The 20,553-nt window shown below is 35.2% G+C and overlaps 1 protein-coding gene across 1 annotated transcript in view; it reads left to right on the top strand.

The window, feature by feature from the left end:
* Positions 1-20,553, top strand: part of TRDN (triadin) — a gene marked incomplete at both ends in the record, with an annotated part of 326,113 nt that overhangs the window by 93,867 nt on the left and 211,693 nt on the right. The window contains one exon of the mRNA XM_080700116.1: positions 7,040-7,117. Within this exon, the coding sequence (XP_080556242.1) occupies positions 7,040-7,117 (78 nt within the window). The remainder of the gene's footprint in view (positions 1-7,039; positions 7,118-20,553) is intronic.

The following is a 20,553-nucleotide window of genomic DNA, read 5'->3' as shown; positions in this document are numbered from 1 at the left end:
ATTTCTGTCTGGCTATGATTTTTCTATCCAGGCCTTCTTTACAGTGCTGTGTTTTTCTTTGAATAGAAATGTAGGGTTGTACTCGGTTTTGAGAAACTCCTGGAAAGTAGAAAAGAGATGCAAAGCTCATTGTGAAATTCAGAAATACTCTACTTTCTTCATTTTCCTGCAGATGACTTGATTTTTCTCTTTTTGAGGGCTGAGTGGAATTTCATTGTATATGTATTTTACATTTTCTTTTTCTGTTCTTGCATACCTGGATTGGTTTTATAATTTTGCTATTGTGAATTGTATCGCTGTTAATATGGATATACATGTATCACTATATTACTCTAACTTTAATTCTCTTGGAACAATACTGAGGATATCTGGGTTATATGGTGGTGAAGTTGGGTCATATGATGGTTTCATTCCTAGTTCTTTGAGGAACCTCCACAATGATCTCTAAAGTGGTTGTACTAATTTACAATTCCACCAACATTGCATAAGTTCCTATTTCTCCACATCCTCACCAGCACTTGTTATTATTTGTATTCTTGATTATTGTCATTCTAACTGGAGTATGAATATTATGCTGAGATCATACAGTCACAGAAAGCCAAGAGTTATATGATTCTCTCCTATGTGGAAGTTAGAGAAAAAAAATAGGAAACTTAAGGGACTTAATGTGGAGAGAGAGAGAGCTGTATAGAGAGGAATTAAGGGAGGAATATTGGGAGGGGAAAACAAAGGATTGAAGAAGCAAATAGTTCAAAAAGTAGTACAGCAATATGTGAAGTATTACTATCAAGTACTCACATGAGTGGAGAGGGAGGAGGTGGAGGGGAGTAGGATGTGGAGGGAAATACACCAGAAGCTGCGTACATGTACATGTATGTATGTATGCTCCAGATTGAACCTCACTATGATGTACAGTTGCAATGCACTAATAAAATTTTTTTTAAAAATTCATCAATTAACAAGGATAAGGTCTAAAGATGCCTAGAAGTAAAATATCCTTCCACCTGCCTACCTCACACAAACTGTTACCTTTCCCAGATAACTTCCAATTCCTGAAGAGAACTTGGTTCAGTCAACAAATTTGTAGCTCTGAAATAATTACAAGTGGCAACTCAAAATTTCTTGATAGATGAAGTAGGAAAGCAAGGAGTGGTTGGCACTTTCTTTATTGTATTTCCTCCCATTTGTAAGTAGTCTAAGAGTATAAGGCAGGAGACAGAAATGCTCAATAAGGAAATGTGAAGGTCAGGAATCTGTGTTAAAATATGGTTCTAGAATAATCTTATGTCTCAGTCTAAAATATAAAGTCATGTTCTATTTATTTAATTTCTTGAAGAATATTGTTTTAGCAGGGTGTGGGGGTGTGGTGGCACATGTTTGTAATTCCATTATTTGGGAGGCCAAGACTAGAGGATTGCAGGTTTACAACCAGCCTCGGCTACTCAGTGAGGCCCTCCACAACTGAAATCCAGTTTCAAAATAAAGAATACAAAATGAAACTGAGGGTGTAACTCAGAGGTAGAATGTCCCTGGTATTAATCTTCTGTATCACAAAAAATAATATTATTTTATACATTGTAAAAATGTCTGAGAAACTTGTGTCAATGATATTATTGCTGTAAAAACTTGTCTATCATTTTTATTAGAAAATTTTCTTATATTTGCATCTTCCCATATACCCACAGTCATAGATTTATAAGTGTCTTTTGATCTTCACATCTTTCCATTCCAGGATGCAGTGCCATTCATTATTTGCAGAACTGGAAGTCTTTTAAAAATGTAGACACCCCTAAGTATTAACACTTAAGAATTCTAGGTAAATGCAACGAGGACCAAAGGAATAAAGTCTATATTAAACACCAGAGAAAAAAACATCCCCTCAGCATTTGTTACAGTATGCAGGGGGTAAGCAACAGTTGTCTAGTAATACTTTTCCAACAGAAAATATTCATAAAAACACCAATCTTAGAATCCAATGTGTTGGTACATGCCTGTAATCCTAGTACTTAGAAGGCTGAGACAGCAGGATCATGGGTTTGAGGCAAACTTCAGCAACTTAGCCAGGCCCTCAGCAACTTGGGGAGAACCTGTTTCCAAACAAAAATAAAGAAATAGGGCTAAAGTGTAGCTGAGAGGTTGAATGGCCTTGGATTCAATCCTCAGTACCAAAAAATGAATGAATGAATGAATGAATGAATGAATGAATGAATGATAAAATGAAATAATCTTTAAATATAAAAACCAAGAGTGTCAAGGGTCAAATTTTTCTGTAATATGTGGAACCTAGATAGAAAATGGGAAATAAAAGAGACTTTGTATAATTAAGGACAGGGACCAATTCAATAGTGGGAGGAGATAGAGAAAGGAAGGAGGGGAAGGAAAAAGGAGAAATTGATGAGAAACAGTTCAAATTATGCTGTGTCTATGGATGAGAATATCACTACCCATCTAACTATTATGTAGAGATGAGGTGAGTAGCAGGGGGTGGGAAGACCTGAAAGAAAATACACGGAGACCTCTGAGCATGTGTGTTTATATGATTTTAAACCTCACTATGATATATAATTACAATGCACCAGGAGAATTAATGAAGAAAACAGTTCCAAGTACATTATATACATATGTGAGAATACCAATCTCAATATCTTGCACTGGGAAGGGGGAATGAGAAAGGAGATGGGGGAAAACCCACCAAGTGCTTTGTGCACGTATGTCAGATTACTCTGAACTACAGTATGATGTGAGACTATAATGTCCCAATACAATTATTAGAAAAAATAATTACAGTGCACCAATAAAAGCATATAAAATAAACCAGACAGATTCAACTTTAGTACTGAGAATTGTTTTCTCAGTCATATAATCTGAATTCTGCTTATAGCCTCCTACTTGACTTGAGATTCCCAGTAATTCCATTCATCATTTTAGCAATTAAAGAAAATGCCAGTCACTTAGATCAGTAGAAGGAAGGAACAATGCATACCATCTCCTATAGAATTTGACTAAACCCCAAACAACCAAATTGACTTGTTTGAGAAAAAAACTCAAATCAATAAATTATCGACAACTTACAAACATGCAATTCAAGTATTATGAAATAAACCAACCAAAATCACTCAAGGAGAAAAATGGAAGCCAACTCACTATATTTGAATGTCAGAAAGATTTTCAGGTAATAGCTTGTAAAGTGGAAGGTATCTTTAGAGTGACAATGTAAACTTCAACAACCTAGATCTTTCCCTCAGACAGTAAAAATTCGCAGGAGTTCCAAAGAAATATATTCCTAATAAAAACATAAGCAGTTTTTCTTTTAAATGAATTTGGCTGTTTCCGTCATGTTCAATTTATTATCTTTCTTACTTCAAAAGGCAGCTTCATATCCTCTTGTGTAATAGATGCGGTTTAAAACGTAATTATATGAGGTTCGAATTTCAAGAAGAAAAGTTAATATTTTGAGTATCTATTATGTTTTTGGTGCTTCATCACTTATTCATCAGATCACCCCTAAAACCTGCCCTCATTTTATAAAGTCCCTGACTGAGGCTTAGAGACAGCCTGAGATTTTCAAGTTTACACAGCGCAGAAGTGACCGAGCTAAAACTCATTCCGTCAGGTTCCAGTCTTTATCCTAAATAACTTTGTTTTTATTTAAAAATGTTATGATAGCCACACTATTCTAATATAATTTATTGTGCAAAATAGTGTAGAGTGTACAATATGTTCATTCATATAGCAAAATGTTCTCTGATTTCAAAATGATTCTCTGCCATTGTTTGAACATAAAAGGAGACCTTCTCTAAGTCTGTGCTGAAGTCATGCGTTGTGTTCAAGCCATGACCTGCCTGGTTTGTTTTGGAGCCTTCTAACACAACACAGGTTTGTCCCGAGTCAATAATATGAGTCAATAATATCCCTGTCAAAGACACCTATCACGGTCACCATGGAGGCAGCATACAGGCTTCTGGCTTTCTTTATTTTTAATATTTTTTTCTTTTTGGTACTGAAAAGGAAACCCAGGGGCTTTCTACTTTCATGTTACACTCCCAGACCTACTATATATATATATATATATATATATATATATATATATATATATATATATATATGTTGGAAACAGGGTTTCGCTAAATTGCTCAGAGCCTCTAAGTAGCTGAGGCTGACTTCAAACCTGAGCAATCCTCCTGTCTCAGCCTCCCAAATACTAAGATTACAAGCATGCCCGGCATTTTAAGATTTTTGATACTGGTAATTGAACCAGGGAAATTCTACCTTTGAGCTATACCCATAGCCTTTTAAAATTTTATTTTATTTTACTTATTTTCAATAAGGGTCTTGCTGAGGTCTCACTTTCTCATTTTATTCACTGCCGGGAAACCATGCAGTTGGTCATTTTTTGAGAGTATAATAAAGTCCATTACAGCTATAAAAATTTCTAATGTGAACTAGATATTGCATTTTATGCTACAGAGGCTTCTGGTTGTTTGTTTTGACCATTCTACACATTTTGATATGTGAACCTTTTTTTTTCCCCACTAGATATGCTCTATTTGGAATCCTTTCCTCTGTCTTGCCTTTCTTTACCTGAAAAGATCTAAATTAACCTCCAGGAATCTTTCTGCAATGGCTCTTCTGTATATGTTATTTTCCTGTCATTACATTTTTTTTTTTTTTTGGTGGTGGTACTGGGAGTGGAACCCAGAGGCTTTCTACTCCCGGGCTATACTCTCAGACCTTTTTTAAAATATATATATTTTATTTGGAAACAGGGTCTCAGTAAGTTGCTGAAAGCCTCACTAAGTAGCTGAGGCTGGCTTCGAACCCGTGCGATCCTCCTGTCTCAGCCTCCCAAGTGGGGGGATTACAAGCGTGCGCCACCACGCCCGGCTCATTACATTCTTATTAAACAAATCTGTTTAAAAGTCTTTTTAGCTAGTAAATAGGAAATTTCATGAACATAGGGTTGAGCAATTAATGGTTTAATGGTTCTTCAGTGCTGGATAATAAGTGGTAAGGAAAGGTATTTTTTTTAATGATAAAATGACTTTATTGTTTCTGTAGGTAAATTTAAGAGTATTTTATATTACAAATGGTGCTTAATTTCCAAGGAAATCTCATATATAATAAATTCCTGAGGAGCTCATCAAGACCATAAGAGATCATTATTATACATGTACTACTATTAGAAGTACTATAGGAAAAGGTAGAAATTTGCTTAGATTCAACAGGCACCATTCTCTGAAGACAGTTTTGAAAGCCTTAGTATATAGATACAACTAATTTATATTCACAGGTCCTGGTACTTTATGCTATCATCATCTATTTAATTACTCCTTCTTAAACCTAGATTTGAAGTTTTAAAAGCACCAAACTATCATTCTACCTTAGACACATATACTTGTATAAATATGCACATTTAGTCTCTTAAGCCAGGCTTAGGAAGAGATCTTTCCAAGTATAGATCTCTTTGGCCCACAAAGAAGAGAGGCATTTGGGGAGGAAGCTTCACAGCTCTGGCCCTCCTCAGTTGCAGTCATGGACCTCTTGTAGAAGAGACCTTCTGTAGCCTCAGCAGACTGAGAGGGGCTTTAGCCACTGCCACTCTGGAGCCCGCATTAAAATCCAGCTCCACTTCATAGGAGCTGAATAGTCTGGTCCCCTGTTCTCTTAAGTCTTTAGAATTATACAATGAGAATTATACTTATATCCTAAATTTTTTGTAGCAGTTAAATGATCCAGTTCATGACAATGGCTTGAATAATTCTTAGCACATATTAATATTGCCAAGGGAAACATTGTGTGGATCAAGCTTCCTTTCGGTGTTTCCAAACTTGCCTTTTCTTGGCTCATTTAAAAAAGAACTTCCATGTTTTATTATGTTCTTTATCAAGTCTTTGCTCATATTAGAAAATAATAACCATATATATATATATATATATATATATATATATATTGTATATGTCCTATTGTATGATGTGCAACACTACGCTTTGCTTTTACATATTTGGGCATGTTCCATCTGTATGGGTGTGATGCCTACAAGAGAATTCTGTAATGAATGAAGGCTAAGCTGTACTTGATATGAGAACCTAGGCCTGGAATGCAGTGTGTGTGCAATTCTGATTGCTCTGCTTGCTAAACCATAATTAGCCACAGAGAACTAATTTTGAAGAATTCTAAAAATGGAAAATTGCAGTAAGCAGGCAGGTCTGCTGACATTTGATAATATCTGGTTGTCAGTGAGATGTTAAAAGGTACACAGACCCACATGGATTCCTAGATCAGAAACCCTGCAGAAGCTTATGGAATAAAAATGAATGCTAAAACATTTTGCAAGCATTTCATATCAGATCATGTGATGGTTAATGTTTACAGTCCATAGCCTGGAAAGTATTGGTTAATTAAAGAAATCATTTGGGATAAAAAAGCACTCAGAAATGATGACAGAATTCTTTTCTTTTTTTTATAGCTCATAATAAGCCCAGAGGTTTCAGAAACATTTCAAGGGTTCTATAAAACTGAATATATTTTCCCTTGGGCTCATTATTTACTTAACTACAGGCCATTTATTTTGGCAGGAGAAAATGTACCTGTTCAATATCAAAAGGCCTATGAATTTTATACTTCTTTATTGCCTATTATATCATTTGAGAATTTTTTGTTAAGTTAAAAAAATGATTTATCTATATTAAGATTCCTCCTAGCTTCTATGATTTTAGTTTCCATAATTTAAAATGCATATTGAAAATAAATTGCTTTATTTGATCACATATAGATTTTCCATTAATGAAATTCAGCTGCAATGTTTGTCATTGTATATACATCTATGAAAAATAACATATGCAGAAATAGCTCTAAAGATAACTGTGAACTTGGCATCTTAAAGATCTCACCTAATACGAGATTTCTTATTGCATAATAAATTAATTTATCCTCCGGATTATGAATTATGCATGCAGGAAACCAAGCTAGCTCTTTTAGTTGTGGATATTACATTTATTAATGCTTCTTTTCATCACCTACTCCTACCTTGTATACACAGGACAAAGCCCAGCCATTCTCCCTCCATCACCGACAATAAAAGCTTCCAGATCCACGACAGCAACACTTATTCTTGAAGGCAAGTATTTTACCTACTTTTTCCACAATATCTGTTGTACATAAATTAGAATGTAGACAAGCAAAACAAAATGGAAGCAAAAATAACAAAAATGCATTACTCTCTCGTAAAGTTTTAGTTACATAGAACTTTTAATTTACTTTTTCTGAAATTCTGTTTTGCTTCGTTTGGAAAAGGCAAAATTTCCTCTTGATTCTATATTAATCACCTTCAGCTTCCGGAAGGATGACCAGCTTACTTTACCGGAAAACAAGCTAGAAAAAGTAGGGACAAACAGGCACTATACTATTATGCCTTTCAATTCTTGCATTTACTACAACTTAGTAAATTTTATGTCAGAAACTCTGGTGTCAGAGCTTCTAGGTTTGAGTCTGAGCCCCACCTTTTACAAATTCTCTAATTTTGAGAAGCTAAATTCACAGTTTGTAAGTTTTGTCATCTCTAAAATGGAATAAAAATAGTATAGACCTCCTAGGATTATTATGAAAGTGAAACTACATTTGTAATATATGTATATGTTTACATATTAAATATTCATGTATTTTCTATACAAAATACATTAATATTATATATACATGATTTATGCATATATATATAGTTTATGTTCTTTGTATAATTAGGAGTTAATGATACAACTAATAAGCAGTTCTTCAAATGATGTTTTAATATTAACAAAAAAACCCAAGAATAATGTCTTTATAATCAATTTTGCTGGGAATTTAAAGTCATTTGGTTTTAGTCATTCATTATTTCAATCACTATTTACTGCATCCCAATTTTTGGACAACTGACATGGGATCATGTCAGTTGTCCAAAACACAATGGATTCAGAGATTAATAGCCAAACAATTCCTGCCCTACCAGGGAGGATATATAAAACAAAGCCAAGTGTACCACTACTGTTTTTGCAAGAGTGCAAATGCAGATTTCCTCCAGACCACAGCCCCTCCCACTTCTAGCTGTTTCTCACAATAAAAAAGACCTCCTGTTCACAGAACTTTCTGTTTGCACAAAATGACACTTTAGCCTAGTTGTACAAGTTGTATCCACTTTACTAAACAGTTACCTATTGGCTCCACCCACAAGGTTAGGGGTGATTAAGCTGATGATGGTTCATCCGGGAAGTGGCCCATGCAGCCACTGGCATCCATAGTAAGGACCTTTGGGGGAAAAATTATCTTGGGTAAGGATCTGTAGTATGTAATAGAAGTAACTCCAAGTTGCTACCCTCTGTCCCATAAGCTTCTAGGCCTGAGACTGGGTACAGCGAGATTACCCCAAATACTATAGAACAGGGGCCTCCAGTAGGGTACTAGATTTCTAGTTCCTAAAAAGTATGCAGAGATGTGTTATTACAATGTAATAAGAATTGAAATTCCAAATAAATGCAGTCTGAGACACTATTACCAAATTTCTTTTCCTATTTTAATTCTTTCCATTCTTTTCTTTTCTCCTTCCTTCCTAAGTCCTGGTTTTATTTACATTTGTTTCGCAAATATTTGACATAATGATATTTTACTCAGCTAAGACATTTTTATTTTTCAAAAGCTTTTGATACATTCGATACATGGTATGAAATATGAGTTATACAATGACAAAGAGTAAAATTCTTCCTCCTGGCCTTATCTTCCAATGACTTAGTCTCCTCCCTACAGACAACCAGTGTTACTTATATAATGCTTCACAGATAGTTTGTGCATATGCATTTACAAATGTTTTCTCCTAAGCAAATAGATATCTTTTCTGTAGAAGATGGAAAGTTTCCAATGAACCGAAAAAAATGTGCATTTAGAAAAATCAACATGGCAGTCATTCTATTGTCTATACTGTTGGAATGAGATTTGCTTAAAGCTGCTTAAGAAAATAATAATCCAACCACATTGTAAGCCCTTAACTAAACTGTGGTAATGGATAAAGAAAAATTATATGGTTCAGAAAGATGTTTAAAAAGACAAACAACTGACCTATGTGTCTGATTATATATAACTGCTGAGGGAAAAACAAAAAATTAGAATGACTCCATGGTTTCTAAATTAGTTATCCTGGTGGACCCTTGTGCGTTAAATTGGAAAAAAATACGGAAAAAATAAAATAGGCCTGGTAAGGAGAACTGGGAAGGTGACTCTCACAGGAGAGTTTCCCATGGGTCACCCAGGTATAATTATTTAACAAATCATTCTAAATGAAATCCAGAAAATGTTGCATAGCTATAATCTTTTCTCTTTTATCCCTTATCTCTCTTCTCTCCCTCAAACTCCATTCCACAATAAATTTATCACTGATGTAGAAGAAATGTCTGAGAATTTCATTGGGTTTTTTTTAGATACTTTCTAAACGCCTCATACCAAGATGACCATAGTTGTATTGGTCACTTCTTACTTAAAAAGTATAGTGATCAATAATCTGTGCTTCAGAGTCACACAGATCTGTGTTCCAATTCTGGTTTTGCTATTTTCTACCTGGGTGACCTTTCAGTGTGGTATCTAAACAGCCAAATTCTTTATAAAATACTCATTATTATTATTATTATTATTATTATTATTATTAATTATTATTATTATTTACTACAGAGAGGTGTTGTATACATATATTTAAGCTATAATAATTAATACTTTATTCTATTTAATATTAATGAATTCAGTAAATTCTCTTGTGATTGTATTTTATTGTCTTCACACAACTTCACAAATAGGTTTTGGATTGATATCAAAATTAATTATATCAGTTATAAAGCTTAATAAAATTGCATCTTTCTACTACATCTTAGATCTGGTGAATCATGTTTTGTAGAATATAAGTGAAGAAAAAAATCTGCTTCTAACAAATGCCTTAGCTAAATCTTTACAGATTAAATTTTAAGAGCTATTGGTTTACTCTATGGATAACAATTCTTACATAGCCAATCAATTGTCTTATGCCAAACATCAGAAATCTATAGTCTGCTCCACATAGTATTTTATTTTATTTCTATATTAAGTTTGAATGCCTTGGTGATGGAATTGTTTTACAACTGACCAGATACCAACGCCCTATTTGACCATTTGACCATACAGTATGTTTCTGACAATGTGTTATATTTCACACATTGAATAGCAAGTGAAGGATTTGAGTAGCTGAACAGGTACAGTGTTCCTAAAACAGTGTTCTAACACTTGCAGGTTTTTGCACAAATGCAACTGTATCCATACCAAGTTATGCCTGTGGTCCTGTTCTCTCTTTAGACAAAATTTATTTAGAACACTATATTTGCTTAATTTTTTGTGTATTTTACAGTTGATATTCAAAACCCCTGCACAGTTGACTTATTGTTAACAATTAACAAATATTATTTGTGCTTTAAAACTAAGTAGCAACACTGTGAAGCCCTGGATTTCTAGTTCCATGCCCAGAAATGGTTCTATTATATTACAATGCAAACCTTGGAGCATGAGGATCCTACCAGCTATTCTGCTGAGACAACGATATGTTTTGGGATATGAAGACATAAAATTTTATACTTTAAGTGTTACACATTTCTCTTATGGAAAAATCATATTCTGATAGTGTTCAAAAATATCCTTTTGAATGTTGAAATTAAACACAAATGATCCTTAGAAAACACAGATTCACTTTCAGTAGGTCTGCAGTAAAGCCGGATTTTCTGAATTTTAAGCAAGCTCTTAAGCACTACTGATGCTGTTTGTCCAGAATCATATTTGAGTGATAAATCCTAAGATGGTTTTAAAGTGAGAAGGGCAGCTGTATATTTCCAAAAATGGTTCTAATTCACTTTAGTCACCTTAGTTACCTATAAATCAGCCAGATGTCCTTCAGAAAGACTGAAATACCTACCACTCGTGGAGAAATTTTAACTTCTCATGGTCTGGTAAAACACAAAATATTTCAGGCCAAGAAACTAACCATTCCATAAAGGCTCACAAGAGTGCAAGAAAAATATCAATAGGAATAAGGAAGGTAGTTATATTTAATATATAACATATATATTATTTGTATTGTTTCTGCTATGAAAATTGGAAGAATTATCAGTTATAAATTTTAAATGAAATTTATATATCATCTATAAGTCAGTACTGTATTAATATCAATCTAAAAATAATAATTGTTTGGTCAGTAGGCACCATTACTTAGTTTGTGAGCTAAAGTTGGTAGGCATCCTTCTCAAAGACTCTATAATGACATTGCTTCTTGACGACTTATAGAATGGCATGACTCCTAGAACAAAGCATGGATTTCTTGTCTCTTATCCTTTTAGCTACAAACAAGTCTCTGGTTCACATGAGTCTTTTATTTACTCATTTAATTATTTACTTATTTTGAGTGTGAATACCTGGGATACAGCAAGCTTCCCCTGGTCCCTATCAACTCCCATGCCTTCATTTCACTTATTTTTTACTTGGCTCCAGATATTGTTCTTCTCTGTGTCAGAATTATGTGAAGACAATAAAATCTTGATATGTAATTTACACAAATTATGATGTCTTGTTTTGTTCGTTTGCTTAGGTAGTTATAATAAAGCACAAACAAATAGATAAACATTAAGAATTGACTTGCTCAAAATACTAGAGGCTGAAAGTTGGAGATCACAGTACCAGCCTGGTCAGAGTTTTAGTTGGCATTCCTATCGCTGTGATCTAAATACCTGACACGAAAACCATACAGGAAGAAGGAATTACTTGCGCTCATAGTTTCTGTCCACAGAGCCAGCTCCAAAGCATAAATGGTGGTAGGGTTGGCAGGACAAACAGAAGGACTCTGCTTATACATCATTGTTTTCAATAGTAGGCATTTTATATTATCTTTTTTAAATTGGTGCACTATATTCTCACATCATAATGTGGATCATGTTTACAATGGCATATATTCGCAGAGTACTTGGTGCCCTCCCTCCCATTACTGAGTTACCAGGTTAACAATGTTATATTCACATGTATACACACAGTTGAATGTAGCTTTTCCACTAATAAGCCTCCGCCTTCTTCCTCCCCTACCCTTCCTTCCTGACTTCGCTGAGTTTTCCCCTCCATTATCTGGAGTCACTCTGTGTCGGGAATCCAGCCCGACAGCTGACGGGGCTTGACGAGATGATGAGTACCAACGACTCAAACACAAACCCACGAGCCGGGAGTCAAGTCAAGCAAGATCTCATTTATTTCTCTCCAAGCAGTTCTTTATATAGCACCAAGCCACGAGGGGAATTTCCATGAGAAATAGCCTAGCCTATCCGGGATAAAGATCACTAGCACGTAGTTTACAGCCAATCCTAGGCCAGTACATGAGCCATTCATGTGTGCAGGAAGCTCCTTTAAAGGTAGAAAGGGAAAAACCGCTCAGTCTCCCCACCCATAATGAATGGGGAAACCACGCCTTCCTAGCTTCCTCCAGGCGCCATCTTTGCCCCTTTTTTGCTGAATCACTTTACTTAAAGTTTTGCCTTAGGCCGTAGGCCGCTCAGGCCGAATCTCCTTAGGCGCTGTATAGACACACCCCATCAACTCTGGTAGTTCTAATACTCCTGAGTTTGGGCATATTAGAGAAAACATATGTCCTTTCTCTTTCTGTGCTTGGCTAATCTCACTTAACATAATGTTCCCCAGGTCTTTCCATCTTCTTACGAATGACATGATTTTAGTCTTCTTTATTACTGAGTAGAATTCCATTGTGTGTATTTCTCATAATTTTGTAATTTATTCATCTGTTGATGGAGACGTAGGTTGGTTCCATATTTTAGCTATTGCGAATTGAGCTGCTATGAACATGGGTATGCATATGATACTGTAGTTCTCTGATTTCAACCCCTTTGGAAAGATACCCAGTAGTGGTATACCTGGATTGTATGGTTTTCTACGGAATCCCCACACTGATCTCCGTAGTGGCTGAAGTAGTTTGCACTCCCAACAACAATGTAAAAGAGTTCCTATTTCCCCACATCCTCGCCAACATTTGTTATTTGACTTCTCTATGCTAAAAAGAACATTTCACAAAATTCAACACCCATTAATGTTAAAAAAAAAAAAAACACTGCAGAAAATTGGAATAGAAAGAATGTATCTCAATGTCATTAGGGCAATATACAATAAGTCCAAAGCCAACATCATATTGAATGAGGAAAAACTTCAAAAATTCCCTCTAAAATCAGGAACAAGGCAAGGATGACCACTATCACCACTCCTTTTCAATATAGTCCTCGAGACTCTTGCCACAGCAATAAGAAAAGAGAATGACATCAAAGGATTCAAATAGGAAAAGAGCAATTAAAATTATCCTATTTGCAAATGACATGATCCTATATTTAGAAGACTCCAGAAAGCTCAACCACTCAACCAAAAGACTACTGGAGCTAATTAACCAAGTCAGCAGAGTGGCAGGATACCAAATCAACGTAAATAGATCAGTTGCTTTTCTATATGTAAACAATAAATCCATGAAGAAAGAAATAAAGAAAAAATTCCATTCACAATAACCTCAAAACCAATGAAATACCTATGAATAAACTAACCAAAGATGCAAAAGACCTCTACAATGCTTCTACAGTATGGAGGTTGGAAGAGAAATAGACTTGTGAACATATATAGTCCCCAAGACCATACTCGCATTGGTACTACCTCTCCATATTAGCACTCAATTAATCTATGCAAGTTATTACTCTATCAATGTATTTTCATTTCTACCATATTGTTGACTTTTATCATTTTTTTGTTTGTGATTATAATTGATAGATATAAATATATTTATTTTATTCTCTTTTTTTTTTTTTGGTGGTACTGGGGTTCCTGGAAACCCTTCTACCTCCAGGCTATACTCTCAGAGCTATTTTATATTTTTATTTGGAAACAGGGTCTCTTAAGCCAGCAGGGCTGGCTTTGAAACTGCATGATCCTCCTGTCTCTGCCTCCCAAGCACAGGGATTACAAGCGGGCACCACCATGCCCAGCTACAGATATAATACGTTTAAAAAAATCTTAACTAGACTAAAATTTAACAGCTTATACTGAAGTCAATAAAAACAATTCTTAGTATCATCTCTGGCTACTATTGTATATACTTTAGATAAGTAATGAGCAAATGTTTTAGACTAAACCTTATAGAATTGAATCCAAACAGATAAAAAAGAAAGAAATCAGAGTTATATTTACTTTTTTTTTTTTTTTTTTTTGGTGGTACTGGGGATGGAAACCTTCTACCTCCGGGCTACACTCCCAGACCTATTTTATATTTTATTTGTAAATAGGGTCACTTAAGCCAGTGAAGCTGGCTTCGAACCTGCACAGTCCTCCTGTCTCCTCCTCCCAAGCGCAGGGATTACAAGCATGCACCACCACGCCCATCTTACACTTGGTTTTAATAGTTCATATCACTGGAGATCATTTTAAAAACTGGCAAATGACTATGACCCTGCCCAAATGTTCACAGAACAAGAGGCCACCTGTGAATAATAGTGTAACCTTAAGTTTCATCAGATTCTAATGAGATGGACATTAGATCAATGAACTCAGATTTACCAATTTAAGAAAGACTTTGATAGTTAGATTATTCAAATGTTTGGCTCCAATTTATCTCCTAGCAGTGGTTCATAAAACACCAAGTAGTCCACATTTTGCCTGTCAATTTGTCACCTGGAAATGGATGTGTTATTTGTTAAGTGGGACACTTAGGTTCTATTGTTATATTTAAAGAGCGAATTAATTTGACATTTCATTCAGGAATTTAGCACTATGTTTATGTGAATAAAGTAACGAGATGCTTCATTATCAGGAGTCTTTTGCTAACACCAACTGCTTCTAATGCACAGAGAGGCAGAGTCCTTGCACCGAGGAGGCTCCCAAGGCTGAGCAGCTCCCGAGGAGTCCACGTTGTCAGGTGGTGCTGAGCTCATGGGCCTGCAGATGTGCTGCCTAGCACTGCATTAACATAATTGATTAGGAACTAGGACATATTTAGTATTAATCAAGCTGTTTTTACTGAAGCTGATTATGCCAGTCCTCTTGATGTACTATTTTGGTCTGGAACTTTCCTTAGGACTAAGTTTCAAGAAAATGGCATTATGCAAAAAGGGAGAAACTTGCATATGGACACTAAAGGCTGTTATTTGATTTAAGGAAAACAGGTCAAGTTGTCTGACTGCAAATACATTGCAATTTTAAGGTATTAAGTCATAAAGCTTATATAAAGACTATGTTACTAAATTTGCTCACAGATGTTTGGAAACAATTTAGAAACTTAAGAGTAGAAGTCTAAAAAATATTTGGACCTCATTATGAGTAAAATTGCTCAACACATCTGTAAGTCTGTAATAACCAATTTTTGTCTTTTCATAGTATTTAAAAGATTTCTCCCAGTATTAATTCTGCTCAAGAAAGTAGCATTGCACTTCTTATTTCAGACCATTTATGTATGTATGCATGTATGTATGTATGCATGCATGCACGTATGTATTTTATGGTACTAGGGATTGAATCCAGGTACTGTCTACCACTGAGTTACACCCCAGTCCTTTCTACTTTTTATTTTGTAAGAAGGTCTTACCATTTACTCTTCCTAGGGATTGAATCCAGGTACTGTCTACCACTGAGTTACACCCCAGTCCTTTCTACTTTTTATTTTGTAAGAAGGTCTAACCATTTACTCTTCCTAAACCTGCCATCCTCTTGTCTAAGCCTTCTTCAATTTGGGATTAAAAGCATGCCCCACCAGGCCTGGGACAGACCATTTAGTTAATGCCTTGAAGTTATATCAAACCTTTCTTGGATCTCACTGTAATTTTCCATCACATGCATTGTAGACATGATGAAGTTTTTATTGCCTTTAATCTTTGAACACACGGGGACTAATTGTATATTAAATCACCTGTTCTCTTTGACAATTCAGTTTACTTCTTAGGAATTTTCTGTCTTCACCTACAAACCACTGAGGCTGAACTTAAATAATCCTCAGATTCCTCTTTTGCATTTATATTCAAAGATTCAAAGATTCTCCAACTCTCTTATTTTTTTCTTCAGACTTGTGGATTGATAATTAGTTGCCTTAATAACAAAATAATGCCTCCTCAGCTTTTCCTTATGGCAAAATGCCACTGTTGATGTATAAAATTTATGGTGGCTTTGATAGAGATATCAAGTTTGTTGGGGGCAATGGGTAATACTGTTAAAGCATTATTTACTGAAATATAAAAATGAGTTGCACAGATCATAAAGACTGTAAAAGTTTGGAGAAGATGAGATATGAATGAGGCAGGGCTATGCAGTAAAACCAGAAGACTTGTATTGGGCCATAACAAATAAGTTAGTTGGATTTATGTAGCTACAGAGAAGAAAGGAACATCATACAAAATTTAATATAATTTTTACCGGGATGCATCAGAGGACATTGTTCTACAGGAGCTAGTAATATTTTATTTACCATTCTATTGGGCTGAGAAATTTATCACCTTACCTCTTCAGTGAGAAATGTTCTGAGTGCAGAAAACATAAAATAATAAGATAGAAATTTGGCCTTGGTTTTTATGCCATTAAGTCTACGACACAATAGTTTTTATGGAACTTTAGGTTACTAGAATATTTTCTTTGTGGTAAAAAAAAAAATCTTGTATCTTTTGGTGACTTTTAAATGGAGTTGAGCCAGTCGTGGTGGCGCACGCTTGTCATCCCTGCGCTTGGGAGGTGGAGACAGGAGGACCGCGCTTGTTCGGAGCCAGCCTCGCTGGCTTAAGAGACCCTGTTTCCAAATTTAAAAAAAATATAAAATAGGTCTGGGGTTGTAGCCCGGAGGTAGAAGGGCTTCCAGGAACCCCAGTACCACCAAAAAATAAATAAAATAAAGTAAAACAAAATAATAAATGGAGTTGAGCCGGGCGTGGTGGCACACACTTGTAATCCCCGTGCTTGGGAGGCGGAGACAAGAGGATCGCGGTTTGAGGACAGGCTCAGCTACTTAGTGAGCCCCCCCCCCGAAACTTAGTGAGACCCTGTTTCAAAATAAAAAATAAAAGATAGGGCAGGAGGTATAGCTCGGAGGTCAAATGCCTCTGGGTTCCATCCCTAGACTCGTAAAAAATAAATAAATAAATAGAGTTGACATTTATTTATAAATTTTTGTTAAATGTATAAACCAAACTACCTTTTGTATCTACTTAGAAAATTGCGGAGGATCAACTGAAATAATGCATATAACAACTCGTTTTCTAGCACAGTTAGGTACTCAACCACTAGTTGCTGTTCTTATCAGTATCATTTTTATATCAGGGATTTTGCACATATATAATAAAGCATTACATTTTTGTGTTTTCATTAGTATCTATAGAAGATAAGAATTTAATTGCATTTATAACACTGATCAGTTTACATTGAACTCGAATATAATGTTTTGTGCAGGACTGGTGCCATGTCCTGAAAAACTTTGTAAATACAAGTAAAGCTTTACTCCTCCCCATAGACTGTGAGATATTAAATAATTGAACAGAGAGTAGTATGATTTGATTTTCATGTTAGACCACTGTTTCAAGTAGAGAAAAGACAAACTGAGGAAAGATAGCCTTGAAGATTTGCAGTATAAGACAAATTTTGGAGGCTACTCTTCATGGAAAAACATATGCTACTGTTGTTATGTTAAAAATCATATTTTACCCTTAAAACAACTCCAAGCAGTGAACATGATGTGATCATTTAAAAAGATCAGATAAAGTCAAGTAAATTGCTCAAGATAACACAAAACTAAAAGTAGCACAACTGCAGTTGGAAGCCAGGTGTCTCATAACAAGGCTCAGCCTATTCCCATTATCTTAGAATGGCAATTACGGGTTAGGGCTCAGCATAATTACTAGAGTTCTTATCTAACTTGGGTAAATGAATGGCATTAAGAATAAGAACCGATTCTGATAGATAATAATGAGTTCAATTTGGGGCTGGCTGAGTGTATCAGGGTCCCTGAAACTCAAATGTGCTATTGAAAGACTTTAATAAATGAAATATGTATCAGAGTTTGAACAGGATTATGGAGGAACACTCCAAGACTAAGCCAAGCAGGAAGCCCTTATTAACACAAGGCCTGAAGAAACGGGGAATTTAATTGTTTGCAACCCCAGAAATCCGTGTATGTTTAGAAAAGAAATGCCCAATCAGTACTTCTGAACGTTGTGTCAGTAGGGGAATACAGCCGCCAACACTCTGGAAAATGGCATGCAGTATTATCAGTGAGCCACAGAGAAAGTTAGAAAAGAGCAGCTCAATTATCTCTCTTTCCCTTGCTTTATTATCTCTTGATGTTGCATCATAAGCCAAAGCACCCTGAATCCTTAAGACTCTAGTACTGGTTAATGGAGTCCATAAAGGTCATAGTGGAGACTGACCTGCAGAGGAAATGGAGGCTTTGCCATATGTCAGGCAGCATGTTGAGCTTGATTCACACAGATGGTCACCCCTGGTGGATAGTGGAATACAACAGTCTAGAGACTACAATGGAAGGAAATACAGACACTGGAGTCATAAGCAAAGCTCTTAGCACAGCATTTTCTAAAGTCAGTTGTGAGGAAGTCTAGATCTATGATATTTTTGGAAAAAAATTTCTTATAAAGTATTTTTGGACTGCATAATATGTTATATGTTCTTTCTGGAAATTTGTAAAACATACATATATATCAAAATAATAAAGAAAGTCTGGATAAAATATTCTGTTTAATTTCTTTTAACCTAGTAACTCCTCCTTTTGTCCCTTTTCTTACTGCTTCTTTATTTACTTCTTTAGTTTTCTTTCTTTCTTCTTCCTTTCTTCCTTTTGTACTGGGGATTGAACCAAGGGGCATTCTACTTTCAGCCTACATTCTCAGCCTCCCCCTTTTTAAACTGGAATATCAAAATAAGCTTCTGAGAGTCTTGCTAAGTTGCTGAAGCTGGTCTTTACCCTGCTTTCTCAATGATCCTTCTGTCTTAGTATTGTGAGTACTGGGATTATAGGTATGAGCCACCACACCCAGCCCATTTTTTCTTTTTTTTTCTAAATAAATGACACATATTTCTAATAACACCAATTTTCAAAGAAACAGGCGATATCAAAAACACCACAAAAAACATTCGGTCCAAATATACCTGGATGGTATATCAACCACGAAAGTGAGTTTAGTGTATAGAGCTCATGGAAGAAGTGAGATGTTGAAGAACACTTGATTTAGGAAGACATCTTCAGAGACAAAAAGCTAAATATTCTATTGGACACAATTTTTATGTATTGCTCACTCACTCTATCTATCTATCTATCTATCTATCTATCTATCTATCTATATAATATATCTACCTATGATTTATTTATTTATTTATTTTTTTGCGGGTCTGGGGATGGAACCCAGGGACATTTGACCTCTGAGCTACACCCCCTGCCCTATTTTTTATTCTTTATTTTGAAACTGGGTCTCACTGAGTTGCAGAGGGCCTCACTAAGTAGCTGAGGCTGTCCGCGAACCATGATCCTCCAGGTCTCAGCCTCCCAAATGCTGGGATTACAAGCGTGCGCCACCACGCCCGGCTTACCTATGATTTATTTTAAAGAATTGGTTCATGAAACTGGGGGCACTAGCAAATCTAAAATCTGCAGGACATGTAGGCAGGCTGGGGTTAATAACTAATGTTGTAGTCTTCAGTTTAAAGGAGTTTGAAAGAAGAATTCCTTCTTCTTTGGGGGACCCCAGGCTTTCCTCTTAAGGTCTACTGATTGGCCAAGTTCTATTCATATTAAGAAGAATAATCCATTTTGCTCAAAGTTTGTTGAAATAAATGCCAATCAACCCAAAAAAATACCTTCATAGGAATATATAGATTGATCTTTAACCAAATAATTGTTAACGTACAAAGTTTAACCCATAACATTAATTACCACAAACATCAGAAGAAAGATGGAAAAAATAAAAAGCAAAAGAATATTAAAGAGGAAGGAAAGATTGATAGTTCCAAACAAAAAACAAATGGGACCTTTAAATTTATCAGTTAGAAAATCATTACAATCTACTTCTGCATCTCAATTTTGTCTTTGCCAAATATATGTGAGGGTGTAGTCAGAAATTTGAATGTATGTTCAAATTTAAGATTCATATTATTCTTCTTAACCTCTCAAAGAATGAGTTTACTCATCAAGCAAGGTGATAATTTTGAAATAGATTATTTCAAAAGTCTATTCCATCTCCAAAATTTTGTCATGCTTTACACTTTTCTCATTCATCCTTTGTTTTTTCCTTCACAGGAATGAATTTATCACATTTACTTTTGTTACTGTGAGCTAATCAATACCATAAAATAAAAACTTTATTTCAGAAGCTTAATCTTCCCAAAATTGTATCGTTACTCATTTTTTATTTTATAATGGTTCTACATTTATAGAAAATTTGTGAAGGTAACATGGAGGGTTCTTATACACCCTTCAGCAAATTTCTTCTATAAAACCTATAAAATTCTGGT

This window comes from Muscardinus avellanarius (assembly GCF_963383645.1).
Source record: "Muscardinus avellanarius genome assembly, chromosome: 8".
NCBI lineage: Eukaryota > Metazoa > Chordata > Mammalia > Rodentia > Gliridae > Muscardinus > Muscardinus avellanarius.
Note: the sequence above shows the minus strand (reverse complement) of the source record. Positions and strands in the feature narration are given on the sequence as shown.